The 20,238-nt window shown below is 41.5% G+C and overlaps 1 protein-coding gene across 3 annotated transcripts; it reads right to left on the bottom strand.

Moving 5' to 3' along the window:
• Positions 1–733: 733 nt before the first annotated feature.
• RWDD3 (RWD domain containing 3) lies at positions 734–16,811 on the bottom strand. 3 transcript variants are annotated; one of them, XM_037499725.2, is made up of 4 exons: positions 16,708–16,811; positions 3,234–3,721; positions 1,306–1,421; positions 734–1,207 (listed from the first exon to the last, which is right to left on the bottom strand). In XM_037499725.2, exons 1-4 carry the CDS (start codon positions 16,790–16,792, stop codon positions 1,093–1,095), a joined length of 804 nt encoding a protein of 267 aa, XP_037355622.1. In that variant the 5' UTR covers positions 16,793–16,811; the 3' UTR covers positions 734–1,092. The 3 variants fall into 3 exon arrangements, with proteins under 3 accessions (XP_037355622.1, XP_037355621.1, XP_037355623.1); XM_037499724.2 differs by lacking the exon at positions 16,708–16,811 and adding an exon at positions 10,308–11,363; XM_037499726.1 differs by lacking the exon at positions 734–1,207 and having other exon boundaries at positions 1,345–1,421; positions 3,281–3,721; positions 16,708–16,801.
• Between the last annotated feature and the right edge of the window lie 3,427 nt (positions 16,812–20,238).

The raw sequence follows: 20,238 nt of genomic DNA, 5'->3' as shown, positions 1-20,238 counted from the left end.
TGAGAACAACAGGGTTGAACTGCCTCGATCACAGTGCAGCGCTGCCAAGAATCGCTACTTGGAGTATGGCAGCATGTCCTCACTTCTCTCCAATCTAATTATGATTTTATCATGACATCAGTGCACGTCATAGATTGCAGTGAGAGGGATTTGCTTGGCCTTTCTCCATTTCTCGATGCCTTGTTTTAGACATGATATCAGAAGCTTCATGCACACAAATATCCTTTCTCAGACATGAATGCCTGGTTACATGTTTATTACCCATTTTAATGCAAGCTTTTATTATACGGTTTCTATTCCTCTTTAGGTCATAATAAATATACTTTAGGATTATCACACTTAAAAGATTTCATAAGAAATAAAAAAATAGTCCATGTAATTTCCTCCATCCATCAAGCCAAGTTCATTTTGTGTGAAATATTTCTCCCCTTGTAAAACTAGAAGGCACATTTTTCAAAAACGAATTGTATTTTAAACCAACTCTCTAGTCCTATAGCTAGCAAGCTCCGTGCTATTTTGGGACCCCAAAGAAAGCAATTGTAAATCAAGTTCTATAGAACTTCCTTGGTTTGTATTTAAACTAACAATTTATGTGATTCCAACAAGAAATCAGTGTTATATTTTTCTTAATGTTCAACTTAAAACATTAGACATAATAAGCTGAATAGGAGAAAATCGTGATCACATGCTAAAATGTAAACATGAAAACAGTAAACATGAAAACAAATCTCTTAAAAATCATTTAATTATAAGAAAATTAGTCAGAAAATTGCACCATTCCAAACAAATCCTCTATACAAACACAAGGGTTCACTTGCAACCGCCTTTTTATATGCACCATTCAAATAATGTTCCATCTCTTAAACCGAGCCTTTATTGGCAAAAATTAGAATACACAGGCATTTTTTACTATTTACATTCCATAAACAGAATTGGCTTTTGTTCCTGAAGTTAGAATAATGTCTATCATTTTGCTTTAAAGAAACTTTAAAATTGTTCCCTTTTGAGTATTGCAATTAGCCACTCCCAAAACCCAATGCAAAACAACAACAAAAACACCGCTATTTTATGCAAAGATTCTTGTCTTCCATTTCATTTTACCAGTCCAAATACAAATTCGGTGAAAAGCTTCTTAAGTCCTGCAGTTTCAAATTCCTTTTGTAACTCATCCAACGATGAATACTCTTTGACTTCAAATGCCAAAAACCTGCATTATACAAGAGAAACTCATGAATATGCCTAGATTTGTCAGAGTATAATTATCGATTCAGTTGCTTTTCCATCTGCAATAGTACTAAATTATACCTTTTGTGTTCTGTCTGTACTTTTGTTTCAAACAGTACACTAATCATTTTCTCTTTGCATTTCTTTCCACTTGAGTCCACATCTACTTTGGAGGTTTTCTGAAGAATCAGGTACTCCTAAATGATAAATCAGCGTGTTAAACACATATCTTACTCTGAATCTCAAAGTCTTGGTTTTAAAGGAGTCATAAACCAGCATGCTTAGAGAGTACTCTCTTTCTGAATCAAGCAGTAAGAGAGTTACACAGTGTTTTTACAAACTTGGTAGCATAATGCTCTGGTGAATGCAGGAATAAAGAGCAACATGATCAAACTACTCAAGTTTAAATCTGAATTGGACAGCCTACTAGACCTCATTCCTACCTGGTGTCTTAAGCCCTCTGTGGCTCAGTAGCTACTCCATTAAATGGGTCTCGTAACAGCACCTATCTGATGAGGGGTGGCGATGATTAAATGAATTAATATCTACAAAACACTTAGATGAGTGTCTGGCACATGTGGGACACTTAGCAGTCCCTGCCACTGTCATTGTTGTTAGTACCACTTCAGTGTCTGAATGGAGTTAACAGGCACGCAGCACTTACCACTCCAAATTGATGGCATCTATAAATATGTACCTGTTATTCTCAATCCTGATACACAATCTTAGAAAAATGTGACAGATATTTACATAAAATAACAATTTAGCAATGGCTAAAAAGAAGAACTCTTTAAAAAGTACAATTTTTTACATTAGCAGCGTTCCTGTCATATGAATAAATGTGTTAATTAATTGATGGATCCAATCTGGATCACAACATCTGCAAAACAGCTGCACTTAGCCTAATATACCATAGCTGCTCAAGGAAAAATCTGAGGCTTTGGGGGGAAATATGAGCAAGGAAATTAATTTTGTATTCATTTTATCAGTCAGTATTTTACCCAAAAGGATCAAATTTTACAGAAATACTATAAATCACTTTAAAATATGTGGTTCCTTAGACAGAATCCAATCTAGGATATGTATTAAATTTGAATTATTTGTTGTATCTATATGCTAGAATCCAGCACTAACCTGGTGAACCAAATGCCAAACTAGTGTTATGATAAAAGCCCATCGTGCAAAAGTTGGGTTGTTATTCTTCCCATCGTTATAAGATTATAGGTTGTACAAGCTAAATCCATCTTAAAGAAGTGCAATTATAATTATTCCTGACCCAACCTATCTGAAAGCATAAAACTCAGTAAGTGATTTGCAGCTCTTTTAAGATTTAAAATATAATAACCAGTTTTCTTCATCTGGTTCCACATAAAACAGGTTAGATGAGTTTAGAAGGAGAACCTGAAAAATCTGAAAAAGATGATGATTTTGAAAGCAGCTGCTGAGACAAGTCAGGTGGAAAGCGAAAGTCAGGTAGGAGGTGACAGCTGACAGCCCTAATGATTCTCCTAACACTAAGTCCTGGTTAAGAGGGACCGGCTCCTCTTTCCAGGACTGTAGATACTAAATTAAAGTGTCAGAATGTATTTTTAACTGCTAAAAAGTTAAAATTTTTACAGGCTACCCACAAATATACATCTTGCTGTGCCTAACTAAGGAAAGAAAAATAAATTATGTACCAACTTGTAGGCACAGTCATCAAGTTGATGCTCAAAAGTAATTATAGAAACAAACACTCAGATACTGAGTGATTGTTTTTATAACCTACGCCTTTAAGTGGCATGATTTTAAAAATATAATCCTATTTCTCAAGCTTTGCAAGTTTGTAAATGTAATATGAAGTTAAAAACATTTCTTAAAGAAAATGAAGATCCATTAACATGGTGATAGTGAAAGCAGAAACATCCTAATGATTAATCTGTCCCGCTGTTATTATAAAACACACTTAGAGACACACCATTTTAGTAGAAAATAACCAAATTCATATTCAACATTAAACTTTTTGGCACCTTGATGCTGTTTCTGTCTCCTTGCAGTAAAATCAGTATTATTTTACCCATGAACATCAGTCTTCCTGTCAGCTTTAAATCGGAAGCCCACCTCTCCACAGTTCTGACATATTTAGTCTTCGCTCTCATGTGATCTAAATGCAAAAGAGTTATCCACAATCCATCATCCTCAGTCATGTTGGTTGCCAAAGCACACTTTTCACTGCCATTTCGAGTTTCTGGTTGATCGAGGAGGTGTCTGAGATTCTGCTGGAGCCAGAGAACCAGCTCATGAACCATAGGTTCCGACAAAAGGTTCTGTGCTTGCTCAAGTAACTTCTCTTTCACAGCCACACACTGGGCCCTGGTCAGGTGTTCAGAATGAATAGAGAGGCCAGGTAGACAGGAAGGGTAATTGACCGGTAAATGGAACACTAGTTCTATGGGTATATCCACATCTGAATGTCCTGTGGCTTTGGTGAGAATTCTGAACACGGTCCCATCTGTCTCTGGAAGGCATCCAAAAATAACGATTAGCTGTACATAATTCAATTTGATGGAACACTAACAAGTTAAAATTTTTTTTCCAAATGTCAGTATATTTTTCATGTAAATCTGAGTTACTTTACGAAGAAACACAGTACCGAGAGAGCCAAGATTTATGGGTTATTTCCTTCAACCACACACTTAGATCTGTGGATACATGCACATCAGCACCCAGGGCTTCACTGGCATTTACACTTGCTGTCACTCCCATTTTTTATTAAGGTTACCTGAAAGGCTTCTTGACATAATATTTTTTTCTACCCAGACTTAATTGATAATTCTGAAAAACCCCTAGAAAACTCATAGGAACATTCGAAGAAACAGTAGCTTGTAAATATAAAATCAGTCATTAATTTTAAAAAGTCAGACACTAAATCCAAGGAAGGTCATTTGCAGAAAGTCCAAGTCAGAGCAAACACTGGGGCCTCAGGGGGTGGTAGGTTAGCAGGGAAACTGGTCACCGTGCATGATACAGTAACAGCCTCGACTAGGTTTTTTTCTTAACTTCAAATATATTAGTACTGGGCAGTCATCAATTCAACTGTTTCTGGCTCTAGGAGGAGGAGGGGGCAGCACGCACAGCATCTGAGATGAAACACTCTGCTCGCTTTCAGATTTGCTCGACTTCACCCCTCTGAAGTGTTCCACACCACTTCACCCCACTTTTCAAAAAGTTGATAAAACGTCAGGCTGATTCATTCTGCAGGGGGCAGAGGCCCACGGATCAGAAGAGCAGAGTAGAACAGAACTGGGTGCAGATGAATCTCTTTGAAGCTAACTTGCCTCTCTCTACCCCTACTTTTTTCTCCACACGCCCTTGTTTCATTCTCCTTCACAAGAGAGGGAGTCAAATCGTACTCATTTTCATACCTGAATTGCTGCTCAACAGCCTCAGCCATGGAAACTTGAAGATATCCTCATTTTCAAGAACCTAACAGAACATTAAAATGGCTTGTTAGCCATCTGATTCCATTTATATAAAAGCTGTTGTTACGGGCATTGATTTATACAGGACCAAACACATCTGTTACACAACTGCTTTTTCTTTAATAGACTCTTCAGTGTCAAGCTGCAAAGCACTACTATTTTGAGACACCACCCAAAAACACACTCAGTAACCATTATAAAGACCTCATTAAAGTAATGCCGTTCAAATTTGTTTTACATAAGTAAAATGTGTACTGAACAAAGAAAATTTTTCCAAACCTGTCAATTCCATCACCAGTTTCTCAAAACCCTTCTTATCCTTTTAAAAAGATATTCTATTATTACATGGGCTTCCTGTGTGCAGTTAGATCAGTACATTTCAGCATGAAAAATGGGTGCCACAAACAGACCTACAAACAACATGACTATTAGGCAGAATAAACTCCCCAGAAATCATCTTGCAGTCCACTCTCTCTCTAAGGAGAAAACACATTTAAAGATCTTTACTCATGTATCATTCAACAAACATTCACTGAGCACTAACTATAACCAATGCACAGTACTAGTCCCTGAGGGAAAACAATGGGCAAAATTGACTCAATATAATGTTTTATAACAGGAAAGTGTGGTCATATCCAAAGTGACCTTCTTCAGCTTCTCTTCTATATGTTATATGTATATGGGGTATATGGTATATATGTTGAAATTTTTAGGAAATAGTAAACTTTTTCCAAGTGTTTGTACCATTTTTATATTCTCACTAGCAGTGTATTAGAGTTCTGTTATATATCCTCACCAGATATGGCAGAGTCAGTCTTTTTAATTTTGAACATTCTAATAGGCAGTGGACTCTCACTGTGGTTGTAATTTGCATTTCCCCATTTATAAATGATGTTGAGCATCATCCCATGTTCATTTTCTTATTTGCTTATTTGCAATAAGCGCCATTTGTTCAAATCTTTTGCCTATTTTTTTTTTATGATTTTTTAAAAACATTTATTTATTTATTTATACAAGCACTGGGTACAGTCAGAAGCGCAGGAGGATGAGAGAATTCACCAGAGCCAGAGCGGGGAGCGGAGCAGAGCAGGCAGAAGGACCAAAGTACACTGCTGAGAGGAGCAGCGGGCGGCAGAAGAGGTCTGCGCGCCATGTGGGACCCTCCTCCGGTGGCCGGGGAGCAGCCGGGGATCGAACCGGTGCTGCAGAGGTTGCGGACAGCTTCGCAACCCAGCGCTCAACCGCTGCGCCACCAGGGAGGCCCTCTTTTGCCTATATTTTAACAATTGGATTCTTTGTCTTGCTGTATTGATTTGAAGTGTTCTTTATAAATTCTAGATACAAGCTTTTTATTTGTTTGTTTTGTTTATTTTAAAGATTCATTTATTTATACATACAAGAACTGGGTTGTAGACCAGAGTGCTGAAGGTAGCAGCAGGCAAGAAAGGAAAGGTCTGCTGCACCATGTGGGTAAGCTCCCTGGTCTGGGAATCGAACTCATGCTGCAGTGGCTGGTACTAGCTTGATAACACTGTGACTTAACCTCTGCACCACCAGGGAGGCCATGGATACAAGTTGTTTTATCAGGTATATGATTTGCAGATATTTTTCTCCGGACTGTAGCTTATCTTCTTCCCACAGGAGAGAGAGAAAATACACACATACACATGTACACACATCTATTTATATATACATACACTTGTGTATATCTATGTGTATATAGGTATAAGCTATTTACAAACATACACATGATTATACAAACATTGTATTTTATAGTCACATCACCTCCATGGAGGTAATTCTCCACAAGAACAGCACTTCTGAATATCTCCTGAGATAAAGGCATGGGTAGCTCTGTTAACAGACGTTTACATGGCACTCCTAACAGTCAAAGGACAGATGTGTTTCCAAACCACTGGTTTCAAAAGTTTGCATTAACCCACCTACTTTTATGAAAAATCTACATTAGTACGTGTTTTCCATAACCAAAAGAAATCTGAGGATTTTCACTTTCATGACAAAAGGCTAAAATAGCACTGGCATTGGCTTTGCAGCAGCTGCTCCAAAAGCAGCGCTCACCCGAGCAGAGAGCAGCACCCCTCCCCAGCAACTCCTTTCCACAGGTTGTATGTTCATCAGACTCCAGCTTTGACGATATACTAGTGTTATTTTAGATTTTACTGTGATTTGGCAGGTTATTTTGGAGGTCTGGGAATGCTGAAAAATTTTTTCATATACATTCTGGCAATTGTTTCTTCACTTTACACCTCAACTTTGGAAAGATTTCATAGGAACACTTTCAGATAGCAGAGGAAACCTGGAATTAAGATAACATACCCCTTTAGGACAAAGGTTGGGCAGGACTCTTAACAACCCCTTATAAAATTGGGTGGATGCTAAGCCTGGCATTCCTCAGATGTGAAGAAGACCCACTGTGTGCTCGGTATCCCCGTGGGCTCACCTCCACAACAGCCCCTTGTGATTTAGGGGACAAGGGGTACCAATGTGAACGTGAAGCATAAGCTGCCTGCTGTGCAGTTAGCAGTAAATTCTCCTTATCCACTTGGGCTCACTGACCGGCTGACTCTGCCATCACTGCTGCTCAGACGCTGCTTGACCACCCAGTAATATATGCGTGTTTTCTCACCATCTCGCTCTTTTCTTTTCACTCTCTCCCTGAGAGAGTACCTCCTTCCCTTTCACAACAACCCCTGCCATCTGCAGGACATGGTCCCAATCATTATCACTTCTCTTGTGCTTGCATTTTCTATCCCTCCAACATCTGCTTCTCTGCTACTTTCAAAAGATTTGTCTTCTTGCTTTAAAAAAGTTAACTACTCATTCTCTGAAGCCACATTTTCAATCTTCCTGAAATATGATTCTCACCACCTGTATCACTTTTATAGAGTAGATTCCCTATAACTACATGCACTCTGGCTTCTTCTGCCATTACCTGTGGCTTAAGCTCCTCAAACATTCCCAGGGATCTCTGCACAGCCTCTGAGCAAGAATACTGTTAAGTCAGCAGGCCTGGGTGACTCAACTCCTGCACACTCCCTCCAAAGGCCTAACTTCAGGACTGGCCCTTGGCTGGTTCCTGAGAGATGAGATCTGAACCCTTGGGATATTCTGCCTGGTAATTTTTGTCCTATGCCCCAGACCTTGGGCCACAGAGTACCAGTTTGATCAAACAGCGTATACCAAGTTGAATCTTCTTACTCTGGGGGCTGAGGAGCTGAGGTCATTCATGCAGGCGCTGCATGTCTTTGTGACTGACCCCTCAATAACAACTCTGGATACTAGGGTCCCAGTGGACTTCTCTTGTTGCTAACACCTCTCACGTGTTAACACACATGGAGTTGAGAGAATTAGGCATATTTGCGACGACCCTGCAAACAGACACTAGAAAGCCTGCACCTGTTTCTCTTGGGCTTTACTCCCCTCATCTTTTCTTTGCTGATTTCAAGTGTCCTTTTGTAATAAACTACGGCCACAAGAATACCAGTTTTTCTGATTCCTGTGCATTCTAAGCAAATCATCAAGCTGAGGGTGACCCAAACATGTTCATTCCTGTATCCTGCCCTAACCTTCCACAGTACCCAAGACTACTGAACCAATCTCGAAATTCTATCTTTCCTGACCTCCCAGGCAGCCCATTGTCCTGGGATTTTTTTTCCTATATCACTCACCATTCTTTTCCTTCCTTCCATCCTTCCTTCCTTCCTTCCTTCCTTCCTTCCTTCCTTCCTTCCTTCCTTCCATGAGAGAACTATTTTAATTCTTTTGTCAAGTATTATACAAACTTTTAGTCTTCTCACAAATATAACAAATGTTGGAAAATGCGTACATTTCAGAGACAACAAGGCATAATGAACAAATAAAATGGGTCAAGCAAACCAAAGATTACATTAAAAATTTAAGTTTAAATCTGTACAAAGTCACCTTCTCATCATAAGCTATAGTTTCCTCTTCAATGTTCATCAAAAAAGGAGCAAGAATTTCAATAAAGGCATTCAATTATCATCATTCTTTTATGACTTTGTCTTCTCCTAACCCCCTCGATGCACAGACATTCTTTAAAGCACAATTCTGTGAAAAACTTCTAGTTCATTATCCAGGTGTAAAATCTTAAAGTCACCTTGACTCTTTTCTTCTCCTCTCTGCTTCAAACTAATCTTCAACTGCCAAAGTTCCACCACAAATTCTCCAGAATCCCTCTCCTATCATTTCATACCACCACCCTCCTAATTACTTTCTATGGTTTCTGCGGTGTTGATCTCTTTACTACCTGCCTCTCCCCACATCACACATCAGTTCTTGCAGAGCTAAAGAGAATGTTGGAGTCTTTTGTGGATTTTACAGGCTTTTGACACTGAATCAGGCAAACAGTCCAGGCAAGGAGACACAACTTGAGCCCCTCCTTGCCTCAGAGTGACGCCACCCTTTTATCCCTGCCTTCAGCACACACAGGTGTCCACATTTACACATGAGCACACCTGTGCTCTTTGGGCTCAGACTGCCCATAACTATGGGAAGCATGCCAGACTGCAGATGCCAGCCATAAAGGCTAGTGGTGGTGGGCATAAAAAAGCCTGATTTTTAACTCATTCACCCTACACATTACCCTGGGCCACTACCAGGCTGATAAGCAAATGACAAGGTCCTCAACCAAGCAGCCTGAGTAGTCCACCACACCACCATCTCTCCTCCCTCCAGCTATCCAACCATGCCATGCCCTGAATACCATCTCTGGCTTCTGATCTCTGGGCCTTGCTCTTGCTATCCTAACTGCCAATGAGATCCTTCATTCTACTTTCTGCCTACAGGGATTTCTGTGCAACCTCCAAAACACTTCTCTAAGGCCTTTCTAATTATTACCTTTTTTTAAAAGATTTATTTATTTATGCATATAAGAACTGGGGTAAAGGCCAGAGGTGCAGTAGGCAAGAGGATTCACCAGAGACAGAGTGGGGAGCAGAACAGGCAGACTGACTGAAATACACCACTGCGGGGAGCAGCAGGCGAGACAGGAGAGGTCTGCTGTGCCATGTGGGTCAGCTCCCTGGCTAGGGATAGAACTCGTGCTGCAGTAGCTGCCAATAGTTTCAAATGTTGAGACTTAATCCCTTGTGCCACCAGGGAGACCCCCTTTCTAATTATTTCTATGGTACTTCTTTTTTGTAGACTATTCATACCCAGAATTATTGTGGTGGAATTAACTATTTTCTTCAGCTCTGGAATATGTCTACTCTTTTTTAGACAACAATGAGAAAAACAACAGGTTACAAGAAACTTTTAAATTTTACAGCTATCAACTCTGACAATGATGTACTAGTTTGTAATCAAGGGTGTCACAAGTACAAAAACCCTTGGTACCTGTGGTAGCCTAAATAATGGTCTAAAGATGTCTAAGCCCCAGGGCTGAGAACCTGTGGATGTGATTTTAGATGAGAATAGGCCTCTGAGGATGCCATTCAGTTAAGAACCCTGAAATGGGGCAGTTAGCCTGAATTACCCAGTTCAGACCTCAGTGTAATCACAAGTGCCCCTCTGAGAGAGAGGCACAGGGGGAGTTTGTTATAGAAGAAGGCAAAGGAATACGTGAAGCAAGATGCCACACACCGACTTTGAAGATGGAGAAGAACCTTGAGCACAGGGCTGCAAGGAATGCAGTTCTAGAAACTGGGGAAGGCAAGAGAATGGATTCTCCCGTGGGCACCCAAAGGGATCGTTCTCTGCTGACGATGCGATTTCGGCACCTAAAACAGATTTCAGGTTTCCAACGACCTCCAGAACTATAAAAGAATAAAAACATGTTATTTTAAGCCACCACATTTGGCATTTTGTCACAGAGCCACAGGACACTACTACAGTGTCTGTGCCCCCAAAGCAAGCTCTCTCCCTCAAGCAAGAATTCATGTGATCCAAACCCCGAAACTCAGTGTTCGCCAACTTCTGCCATATACACACCCACCTATTCCTCCCCGGGTAGAGGATGGAACAACGGCCTGGGGAGAAGTCTCCAAAGGTGAGTGAGCTGGCCACTCAAACCCTAACCAATGTCCAGTGTTCTCTGTGATTTCTGGTCCTCAATAGCAAGATGAGGTTGGTTTGGAAACATCTCTGCCCTCTGACTTGGAGGGACACTCTCTAGAAAAGCAAGGGGAGAAAATCCTGACTTTTGCCTTACACAATTGTGCTATTATTAATTACACATTTAGAAGAAAACCTGTTTTAACTCCTTTAAGAATTGGAAAGGATTAAGAGCCTGGCTAGTTTAGGTCTTGGGGGTGGTGCCCTGCTCCCACCCACACACATGCACACTGAAGTTGCAAACTACAACCACACAAAGTGATACCACTTGTGCAAGAAAGAAAAGCCTGATAACAAAGCCCATTCTGCTGATACTTCATGTGGTAATAAAACTGCACATTCTTTTAAAAACTCTTTTTCTCCTAGAACCATAGAAGTATGTATATTACCCTACCGTTTCTCATCTGCCTTCGTTTATACATGCGATTAAATTGGCTCCCTTTCACCTCAGAATTTTTCATACCAAGCACATGCACTTTCTTTCCAATGAAAAAAGAAGAACAAAAAAACTGCTACTATCTGCTTTAAGATGCACAGTGTAGAATCAGAACAGTTAATGGAAAAATAAGTGGTCTAAGGGTAATGGGAATCTGCCCCGCCTTGCCCTCCCCCAAACTCTGCTTATTAAGTTTAACTCACAAATTTCTCATTCTTAATAATGTCTATGTCCTAGAAAGCTTAAGCCTGCCCTAGAAAAATAAGATTTTCCAAAATTCCAGGACTGTCTTCAAAAATTCTAAAGACATTACTAAGATGCAGCTCTGGTCTCATACACATATTCCTGATAATGGCAGTAAGGAGCTCCTACATGCTCATCTACAGGGAGGGCATCCTATTGTTTTGTTTTCAAAAGGCCCTAGTTGTTTTGTCCAGTTTAGTAAGTTACTCTGCTTTATCAATGAAACTGGTAAGTTTCACAACCAAAACACAAACTGTAATAGGTTTCAAACTTGATTCTTCCTTACAAACACATGAAACTATATTCCATCCATACTCCAAATAACAAACTAGAGAAATCAAACTAGAGAAATGAGCCCCTAATTCCACAGTTATTTTTAAAGTTTCACCTTATAGTTGCACACTATACAAATTCAATTACTGTCCCAAAATAGAAGATACTAAAATACAAACAAAATTTGAGAATGAGGTCTTGAAGATTCATTTAGAGTTCATTAAGAGATCAATTATAGGGCCTCCCTGGTGGCACAGGGGTTAAAGTCTCAGTGCTATCAAGCTGTGGGCAGCCACTGCAGCAAGAGTTCTGATCCCGGCCAGGGAGGTGATCCACATGGCACAGCAGAGCTCTCCTGTCTCGCCCGCTGCTCCCCTCAGCAGTGTATTTCAGTAGACCCACCTTTTCTGGTCCCCACTCTGTCTCACCCCCTGCACTTCTGGCCTATACTCTGGTACTTGTATGTATAAATAAAAATAAATCTAAAAAAATAAAAATGAAAAAATGAAATCATTTAATGCAACTGACTTTCCATATATATTTTTTCTTTCGTCATTTTTATATAGGCTCAGAGTAAGAGTCCTCACGGAACCTACCAAGAATCTCTGCAAACCTCCTCAGAGTTCAGTGCATAGATTTTCTTCTTGCTCCCAGGCAACTCACCACATGTATGCAGACACTAGAGCTTGCCTCTCTGTTACGGCTAGATTTTTATGATTAAAATGTGGTTAGAAGAGGAAAAAAAAAAAAAAAAACTAAAATTAAGGGAAGCTAAAAGTGGCAATCCCAGCCTTTAGAAGTGAAGTTCAAGGCTGAATTGGTTTTACAGAGGTGGGCTCGGCACTGACAATCACTAGCAGACATAGCTGAGCAGATTCAGAGGGGTCAGTGGTGACAGTCATGATTCATTTTGCAAGAGGGCCCAATCCCATCTGAACATTAGTGTCAGCAGAATACAAAATTCCCCTCTCAAGCCACTCAGCAAATGTAGTATATGATATTGGGTCTTACCCACCTACCATCTTACTACTTTTTGATCTGTGAGATAATTTCCAGAAATACAACTCCACATAAAAGGAGCATCAACTAAAGCCCTAAAATCTCTGTGACCCTCAATTTCCTCAACAGGAAACAAAGATTTAAAACAACACCAATCACATCTACCTCCCAGGTGCACACACACTCAGATATTATGAAGGTTAAGTTGGCTCCTGGGCATGTCTGTTTTGCTGGGTGCTCATTTTGGCTTTCTTTCTGGACAAGCTTTAATCCTGGCTTCTAAGAGCTGCTCTCCTGATGAAGTAGCCCCATCTCTGTTAAGGAGCGAAACATGCAAGAGGGTTCCTACACTCGGGAGCCTGCCGGCTACTTGACCAGCCTGGGCATCCACTATCTTCTCTGCAAAATAAAGCTGAGAGCTGAGAATACCTGTCATCAAGCAAGATGCACTTAAAGTAGCAGGTACATGGTAGATGACGCTGTTCACCTTGGCACCTGGACTAACTATACTGCATGGATACCCCTTATTTGATCTACCAGGGTTGGGGGTTGGAGCTTATATAAGTTGTACCCATAAAAGACAACTGCCCATGATGTCTCTTACTGTGAACTTGCTACCATTACAAGGAGAACAAAATGTACAGAAATTCTCAGCACAAAATAACCCAGCTAACTGGAATAATCCAGTTATTCATGGCCTTCATGCTGACATTTGGGTGAGCAGCCTGAGCCTCCCTGGGCCATCTCATCACCAAAGTGCAATCTCACCACAATGTTCTCCTGACTCCAGGGACAACGGGAAGAAGCTTCTTTGTTTGGGGAAGGCCAGGAAGGAGCTGATGTCCAGAATGTCAAGTTTACATTCGCCAACCTATGCTCACAGTGACCTTGAGAGTAGAAGCCAGCAGTCACTGTGTATTTATTGTGGCCTGTTAAAGTCCTCACCTTATCCTTATTTCTTAGTTGTGAACATCAAACACTCCCACTTCAATCACTAAATTGCTCTATTCTCCAATGAACCTTTCAGCAACAACATGTCCTAAGTTGTTACAATGAATTCTTTTATAATTCAATTACTTATTGATGCCAAAACACTGAATTAAATTAATTAGGAGGCATGGCTTGAAAGTCATGCTCAATTTAACAGCAGATAAAGGGTCCACAGCGTTCTTGATATTAAGAAACTGTTCTCTTTCTGTGCTTACTTTTTGGGTTTTCTCTGATCTGTCAGCATCATCTTACCCTCAGCCAGGTACTCCTAACGCAAACCATTACACACCCTGTCCTCTTTAAGGTGTTACGGGATAACAGTTTCGTTTTTTTTCCCAGACATTCTCAGCTGACCCATAATAAAGGAATCGGGGGAAATTGATGAACTCTTCAAATAGCTTGCCTCAGGCAGAAGTAATAATTAGCAATAAAGAAAGGGAGGGAGACAGCCAGCAAGATGAATCATTAGGGATGCTATCCAATCAAAAAAGGGGTGACAAGAAAACACTAAAAGTGAATCAATCCTTTCATACGGATTTTAAACAATGGCTTCAAAAAAGGTACCAGACAGTCTAGGCACTAAAAAGGCAACAGTTCCATTCCATTAACTGGTTCTCAGTCCCTGGAACAAAGGTGTTTGATGAACATGGGGAGATTCCAGAAAGTGCCAGCCCTGATCAGGGTGAAACACACCACAAGGACACCCGGAAACCATCTTACTTCTAGATGGCTTGCTCACAACATCCAGCACATTTTCCACTACCTCCTTAAAGGTCAACCAATTTATGGTCAGAAAGATTATTTTAATAGTAGCTGAAACATAACAGAAGGCTAAATCGCATGCCAAAAAATTTGCATAAGGTATTTGAAAGCTAACTAAAAACTGAAAATTATCTGCATCACTGCATTTTTTCATAAAATGTAACTTTTTTTTTTTTACCTAATAGAAGCCACCAGTCAGGGACAGAATAAGTCTTAGCTATGATCAAAAGCAGCCAAGAGATATTTCCCCGAAGACACACGGATGGCCAACAGGCATTTCATTAGCGAAATGCATGTCAAAGCCTCAGTGTTACACCTCACACAGATTAGAATGGCGATTATCAAAAAAAGTTAGGGTTAGAGTTAGGGTTATCAAAAAGTCCAGGGCTAGCAGAGTAGAGAAAAATAGAAACCCAATTGCACAGTCGGTGGGAATGTAAATTGGTGCAGTCACTATGGAAACCAGTATAGAGTTTCTTAAAAACTTAAAAATAGAACTACCATATGATCCGGTAATCCCACTTCTGGGTATTTACCTGAAGAATATGGAAACACTAATTTGAAAAGATATATGCACCCCTATGCTCACTGCAGCACTGTTCACAAGAGCCAAGACAGGGAAACCACCCAGGGAATGGATGGTTACCATGTGATATATAAACAAGCAGAACACAACTGGGGCAGAAAAAAAAGATGGAACCTTTTTTGAGATGCCATGAATGGACCCTGAGAGGATTATGCTAAGTGGAAATAAACCAGGCAAAAATATACCATGTGATTTCACTCATTGGTGGAATATAAGGGGGGGGGGGGACACCAATGGAAGAACCAAAGTAAAAACAAACCCTCAGACTCTGACCACAGAAGGGCGGGGTAGCAAAGCAAAGGAAGGGGAGGGAGTTTGAAGAGGGGGAGCTGGCTTGTGGTGCAGGGAGCTTGGACACACACGTGGTGCTGGGCGTGGGGTGATATATACAGTTGCTGCGGTGCGAAAGTGTACAAAGCTATAGTGTTGTAAACTAGTGTTACCTCAATAAAAAGAAGGGGCAGGGAGGAAATAGTCAAAATAACATTTCTGACTATAGCCCTAGAGGCCATGGCTGCGAAACTACTGGTGTTTGCATGGACTCAAATGTGGGCTAAATGATTAATACACCCCCAAGTGCCTGTAACTGGTCATCACCTTGCAGTGAAATAGAAAAGCATCACAAGGTGCAGACTGCACTGGGGGATATTCTGAAATTCATTCAGCAAACATTTACTGGCTACCTACCAGGTGGCCGTTCTAGGTGCTGGAGTTTTGTGATTACAAAACAGGGTCTCTGCTCTTCAACTTGAGACACCCAAAGCCCCGCGGTGAGCGCTATGAAGGATGTAAGGAATAGTGCTAGCTTGTGGGGCAGCAGTATTAAAACTAGGGTGTCGGGGTAGACCTCTCTCTAGGGTTGTTGCAGAAATAAATTCTAGCCTTTTACCCAGGCAGGGGAAGAACAAGCGGTACTTTAGGAATGGTGAGGTCAGGAAAGCTTTATTACTCATGCATGAGGTCTCAGACCTGGGTAGTCCCATAAGGTCTGTATAAAAGGGTTTCTTTTATACACAACCACTTTACATTGATAAAGCTGGTTAGTTAACATACAAATTCTTGACACAGGAAAAGGGGACGGATACAGATCTTCCAGGATGGCCTGGAAGCTCAATCAGCCTCGCAGGCTGCCAGACCTTATTTAGATACACTTATTAAGGATGCAAACTTATTATTTACTTTACATTTCCAGGTCTATGACTCTTTAACAGGGAAAGATTTCTTTTTCTTAGCAGTTCTCTTTCAGGGTGAGATCTGAAGTGGGAGCAGCGGTTAGCGGTGCTCAGGGAGATGGTGGAGGGAGCTTCCCAGGAGGAGGGCACCGCTGCCGCACAAAGGGAGCTGGTCGGCCCGTGGGGGGCCGAGGGGAGCAGGATGGGCCGCGGGGTGCAGCAGGGCGGGACCCGCCGGCGAGCCCCAAGGGCTGGGGCATTCCATACCCCACCCCCTGCAGATCAGGGAGCAGGGGCAACACCACTCGGTGTTCGGGGGTCGCTTCACCCCGCCTGCGCCAGCACCACTCCTCCTGCGCGTCTCCCCAACATTGCACCAGCCCGAACCCCGAGTATGGGCCCCGGGGCAGAGGCCAGGGTGGTGGTGGGGGGGGGACTCCTTGGCCCCTCCAGCACCGAGGTAGTCACCTGAGCGGCTCAGCACCTCCCACTCATTCGGCCCGCAGAAAATCGCGGCCAGGGCCGAGAGCTCCTCCCGCGCCGGCTCCTCCATGGCCACGCGGCCCCCGGCCCCCCTGCTCGGCACCTCCCCTTCCGCTGCCGGCGCCTGCCCGGGCGCTGGGCAGTGCGCCCCGGCGGCCACCAGGGGGCGCCCCGCAGCTCCGCAGACGCGCTGGCCGGGAGCGAGCGGCTCTAGAAGCCCCGCCTGAAGTTGCTAATTGCTAGTTGCAGGCGCGAGTCTCAATTTTCTCAGGATGCTGGGGCTCAGTGACCCAGGACGAGGCCTCTCTCTGCCAGAGGCGACCTGCGGCTCACGCGCTCTGTCCTGAAGAGGGGGCCCCTCCAGCAAAACCCGGCCCCTCTGGCGGTGAACACCCGTCCTTCGTGTTCACAGGGGGCTGTGCTGCTGGGATGGGGGACAGACAGGGCAAGAGCAAGTTGGCGGTTAGAAAGGAAAAAGCACAAACACAAGCCTGGAAGTGACCAGAAGAAGTTAGCCTTGTAGAGCTAAGAATTGAGCTAGATGTTGGGGATATGCAGTTAACACAACAGATATGCAGTTAACACAACAGGTAAGCAGTTAACACAACAGGTATGCAGTTAACACAACAGGTAGGATTCTCCGCCCTCCCAGGGCTGTTAGCCAGCCTGTCTGGGGAACCAGGTTAAGGCCCTGGAATATGGACCTACATCAGATTTCCAGGACCCCTTTTTCAACGTGTGCAAGAAGGAGGCTTGGACATGCCAGTTTGGCCTTCTGAGACTGTCCCTGGGATGGCACAAGACCTTGGGGGGAGCTGTGCACCAAGGGGCTGAAGCAACTCATAATGTTTCCCATCTGTGTCCTGTCTTCACAGGACAGCCCTGCTGAAACCGACCAGGGGAACTCCTTGACCTTTGTGAGTACAATCAAGAGGTCAAAGCTTAGCAAACGCTGGCGTTTCCGTGTTCTTCTGTGATAGTCTATGCACACAAAATAATGCGATGCCTGAAGCTTAATAATGAAATGATACTCTTTCAGCTCAGAATTTATAGTACCAGTTTGAACAGTACCACTAGCAGAATTATCAATCATGTCTTTCCTCTTTGACTTAGTGAACAAGATACACGGATTCTCTGAAATAGTTGGGTCTGTCAGCTTGTTTGGCATGACATTTTGATTCTCAAGTAGCAACTTAAAATTTTGCAACCCCCACAAGTCAGCTCTTTGCAGTCCCACTTTTGTTTGTATCACAAATAACACTGTGAGATAAATCAGGTAATTTAGATGACTGCAGAGGACTCCTGTCATTGACCTACACAAGTCAACACACAGAAGCCTGATTTTAAAAGACCTACCCTTGTTACCATATCAGCTTCATTCCCACAGTTGCTTTAAAAAGGAGAAGATACTGACTTCTGAGAACAGGAAGGAAGTTAGCAAGATGAACTGCAGGAGAAATACTTTTCAGAGGATGCCATGGGATTTCTGTGACCCCAAGTAATTAAGAGCACTGCTATGCACATAATTGGAAAGACAAAGCTTTATTTAAACTCATAATTATCTCTGATGTGGCCAATTTGTTTAACAAAAAAATTCATTTGAGTTATTTCCAAAATAGTTGCAGTTCAATAGGTTCATAATTAGCTGCTAAGGAGTTTGGTGAACAAAAGAATACATTTTTAATTTAAAATATCACTATGTTGTTTGATTTTAATTTGAAATCTAATGTTAGTATTAAAGACAGTGACAAAATATTAATTTACTTATTTAACAATCTAAAAAATCAAATAGTTCATATCTTGTTTTTTTATTTTTTGCCCTTTTCATCTTATTTTTATTTATTTTTGTATACAAGAACTGGGGTATAGGCCAGAGTATGGTAGTTGAGAGGATTCACCAGAGACAGAGTCTTGTAGCTCCCTGTCCAGGGATTGAACTCATGCTGCAGTGGCTGCGGATTGCTTCATAGGTTGCGTTCTAACCCTTGCGCAACCAGGGAGGCCCCCTTTTCATCTTATTTTTAACTTCCTAAGACCTGAGTTCTGCTGCCTGTCACTACCAAAAGCCAATAAACAGAGACAAGAATTGAATTTATAAGTACTTTTATTTTTCAGATTGCTGGCCATTGATCTGAGAGAACAGTGGGCATAACAGCCTGAAAAGAACATGCTGGCATCTCATCTCTAGCTGGCCTTTTTATAATGAATTACACAAAGAACAGTTAGTCATAAGAAAATAGCCCATCATAACAGCCCATCACAGTTGAATCAGTTTATCAGAACAACCCATTGTAATAGGCAGGTTTGCGGGGTTTGGGCTGCCCCTCTCTCTGTCCTATAACACCATCATAGTAGTAATGTTCTTAGTAATGTTCTTGAACATCAAGTTCAGCCCCTAGAGTTTGTTATCAGCTTCCCTATTATCTTGACCTTGGAACATCCTGGCTTCTTTGGTTAATTTCTGATGGTTTCAATGTCCAGCGTTCATTGTGCATCATCAGGGTAGAATCTCAGTTCAAAGCAAGAGTTTTATTTAAAAAAAAACACAACAAATCATTTGTCATATAGTGTGTGCATGCAGCCTATGCTAGAGGTGTGTGTGCAGATTCTATGCTAGGTATGGTGCTCTTACCTTCCTCCTAGCCCCCTATGAGTAAAATAAGTGAAATAATGTGAACAATAAGACTACAGCTGTCAGAAATATTAGGAAGCAGTCACTGAAGTCTGCTGTCAGTAAGGTGTCTGTGAAATTGATGTAAAGAGTACAACAATCTATTTAAAATTTTCTTGTCAATAGGTCTCTTCTTTGCTCTTCCTTTTCTCTGTTGATTTCTTAGACTGCATACTCCATTTTCATACTCCATTTAGCATGTTTAAATAAAAAAAGAAGTCGATGTGAATGTCTTTTAAATTGACACTATCCTAAGGCCCTGAAGTCCAATGAATAAGTTTCTGCTCTCTGACATTTGGAAGTAATCATCACAGAGACAGCATAATGTCAGCTTGATATTTCTCACACTATGAAAATATCAGCTACATGTCAAATATCTAAAGCCTACTTTAATGTAATAAATTTTTCTATATTCCCAGGCTACTGAAAATTCTAAATATTTAAATGTGGAATGAATCTAGACATGTGGATGAATGCCTCATTGGAGCATGGCGTCTTTTGCTTTCTCCCCTCCCCTGCCCACAACAGCCTGTAATTTACTAGATTGATACTACTTAAACATGCAACCTTTCTAAATGGTTGTTTCCCCAAGACCATTAGAAGAAGCAGTTGTAAATATCTCACCTCCTGTTAAAATTTTGAGCCCAGTTAATAGTAATTTTAGATTTTCTGGGAAAACAATTCTCACTTTGTCATGAGTAGTATATAGACTTAAATACTCTATGTCTGAAATTTTAAATCAAACTCCACTGGACTGTAGAAATGGGAACACACAATTTCAAGAGTATTAAGAGAGGTTAAGTGTTAATATTACATCATAAAAGCTGTGAGTGTGAATTCTCATA

This window comes from Talpa occidentalis, unplaced genomic scaffold (genome assembly GCF_014898055.3).
Source record: "Talpa occidentalis isolate TD23 unplaced genomic scaffold, MPIMG_talOcc4v2.1 talOcc4.9, whole genome shotgun sequence".
Classification (NCBI taxonomy): Eukaryota; Metazoa; Chordata; class Mammalia; order Eulipotyphla; family Talpidae; genus Talpa; species Talpa occidentalis.
This window is presented reverse-complemented; position numbering and strand designations above follow the sequence as displayed.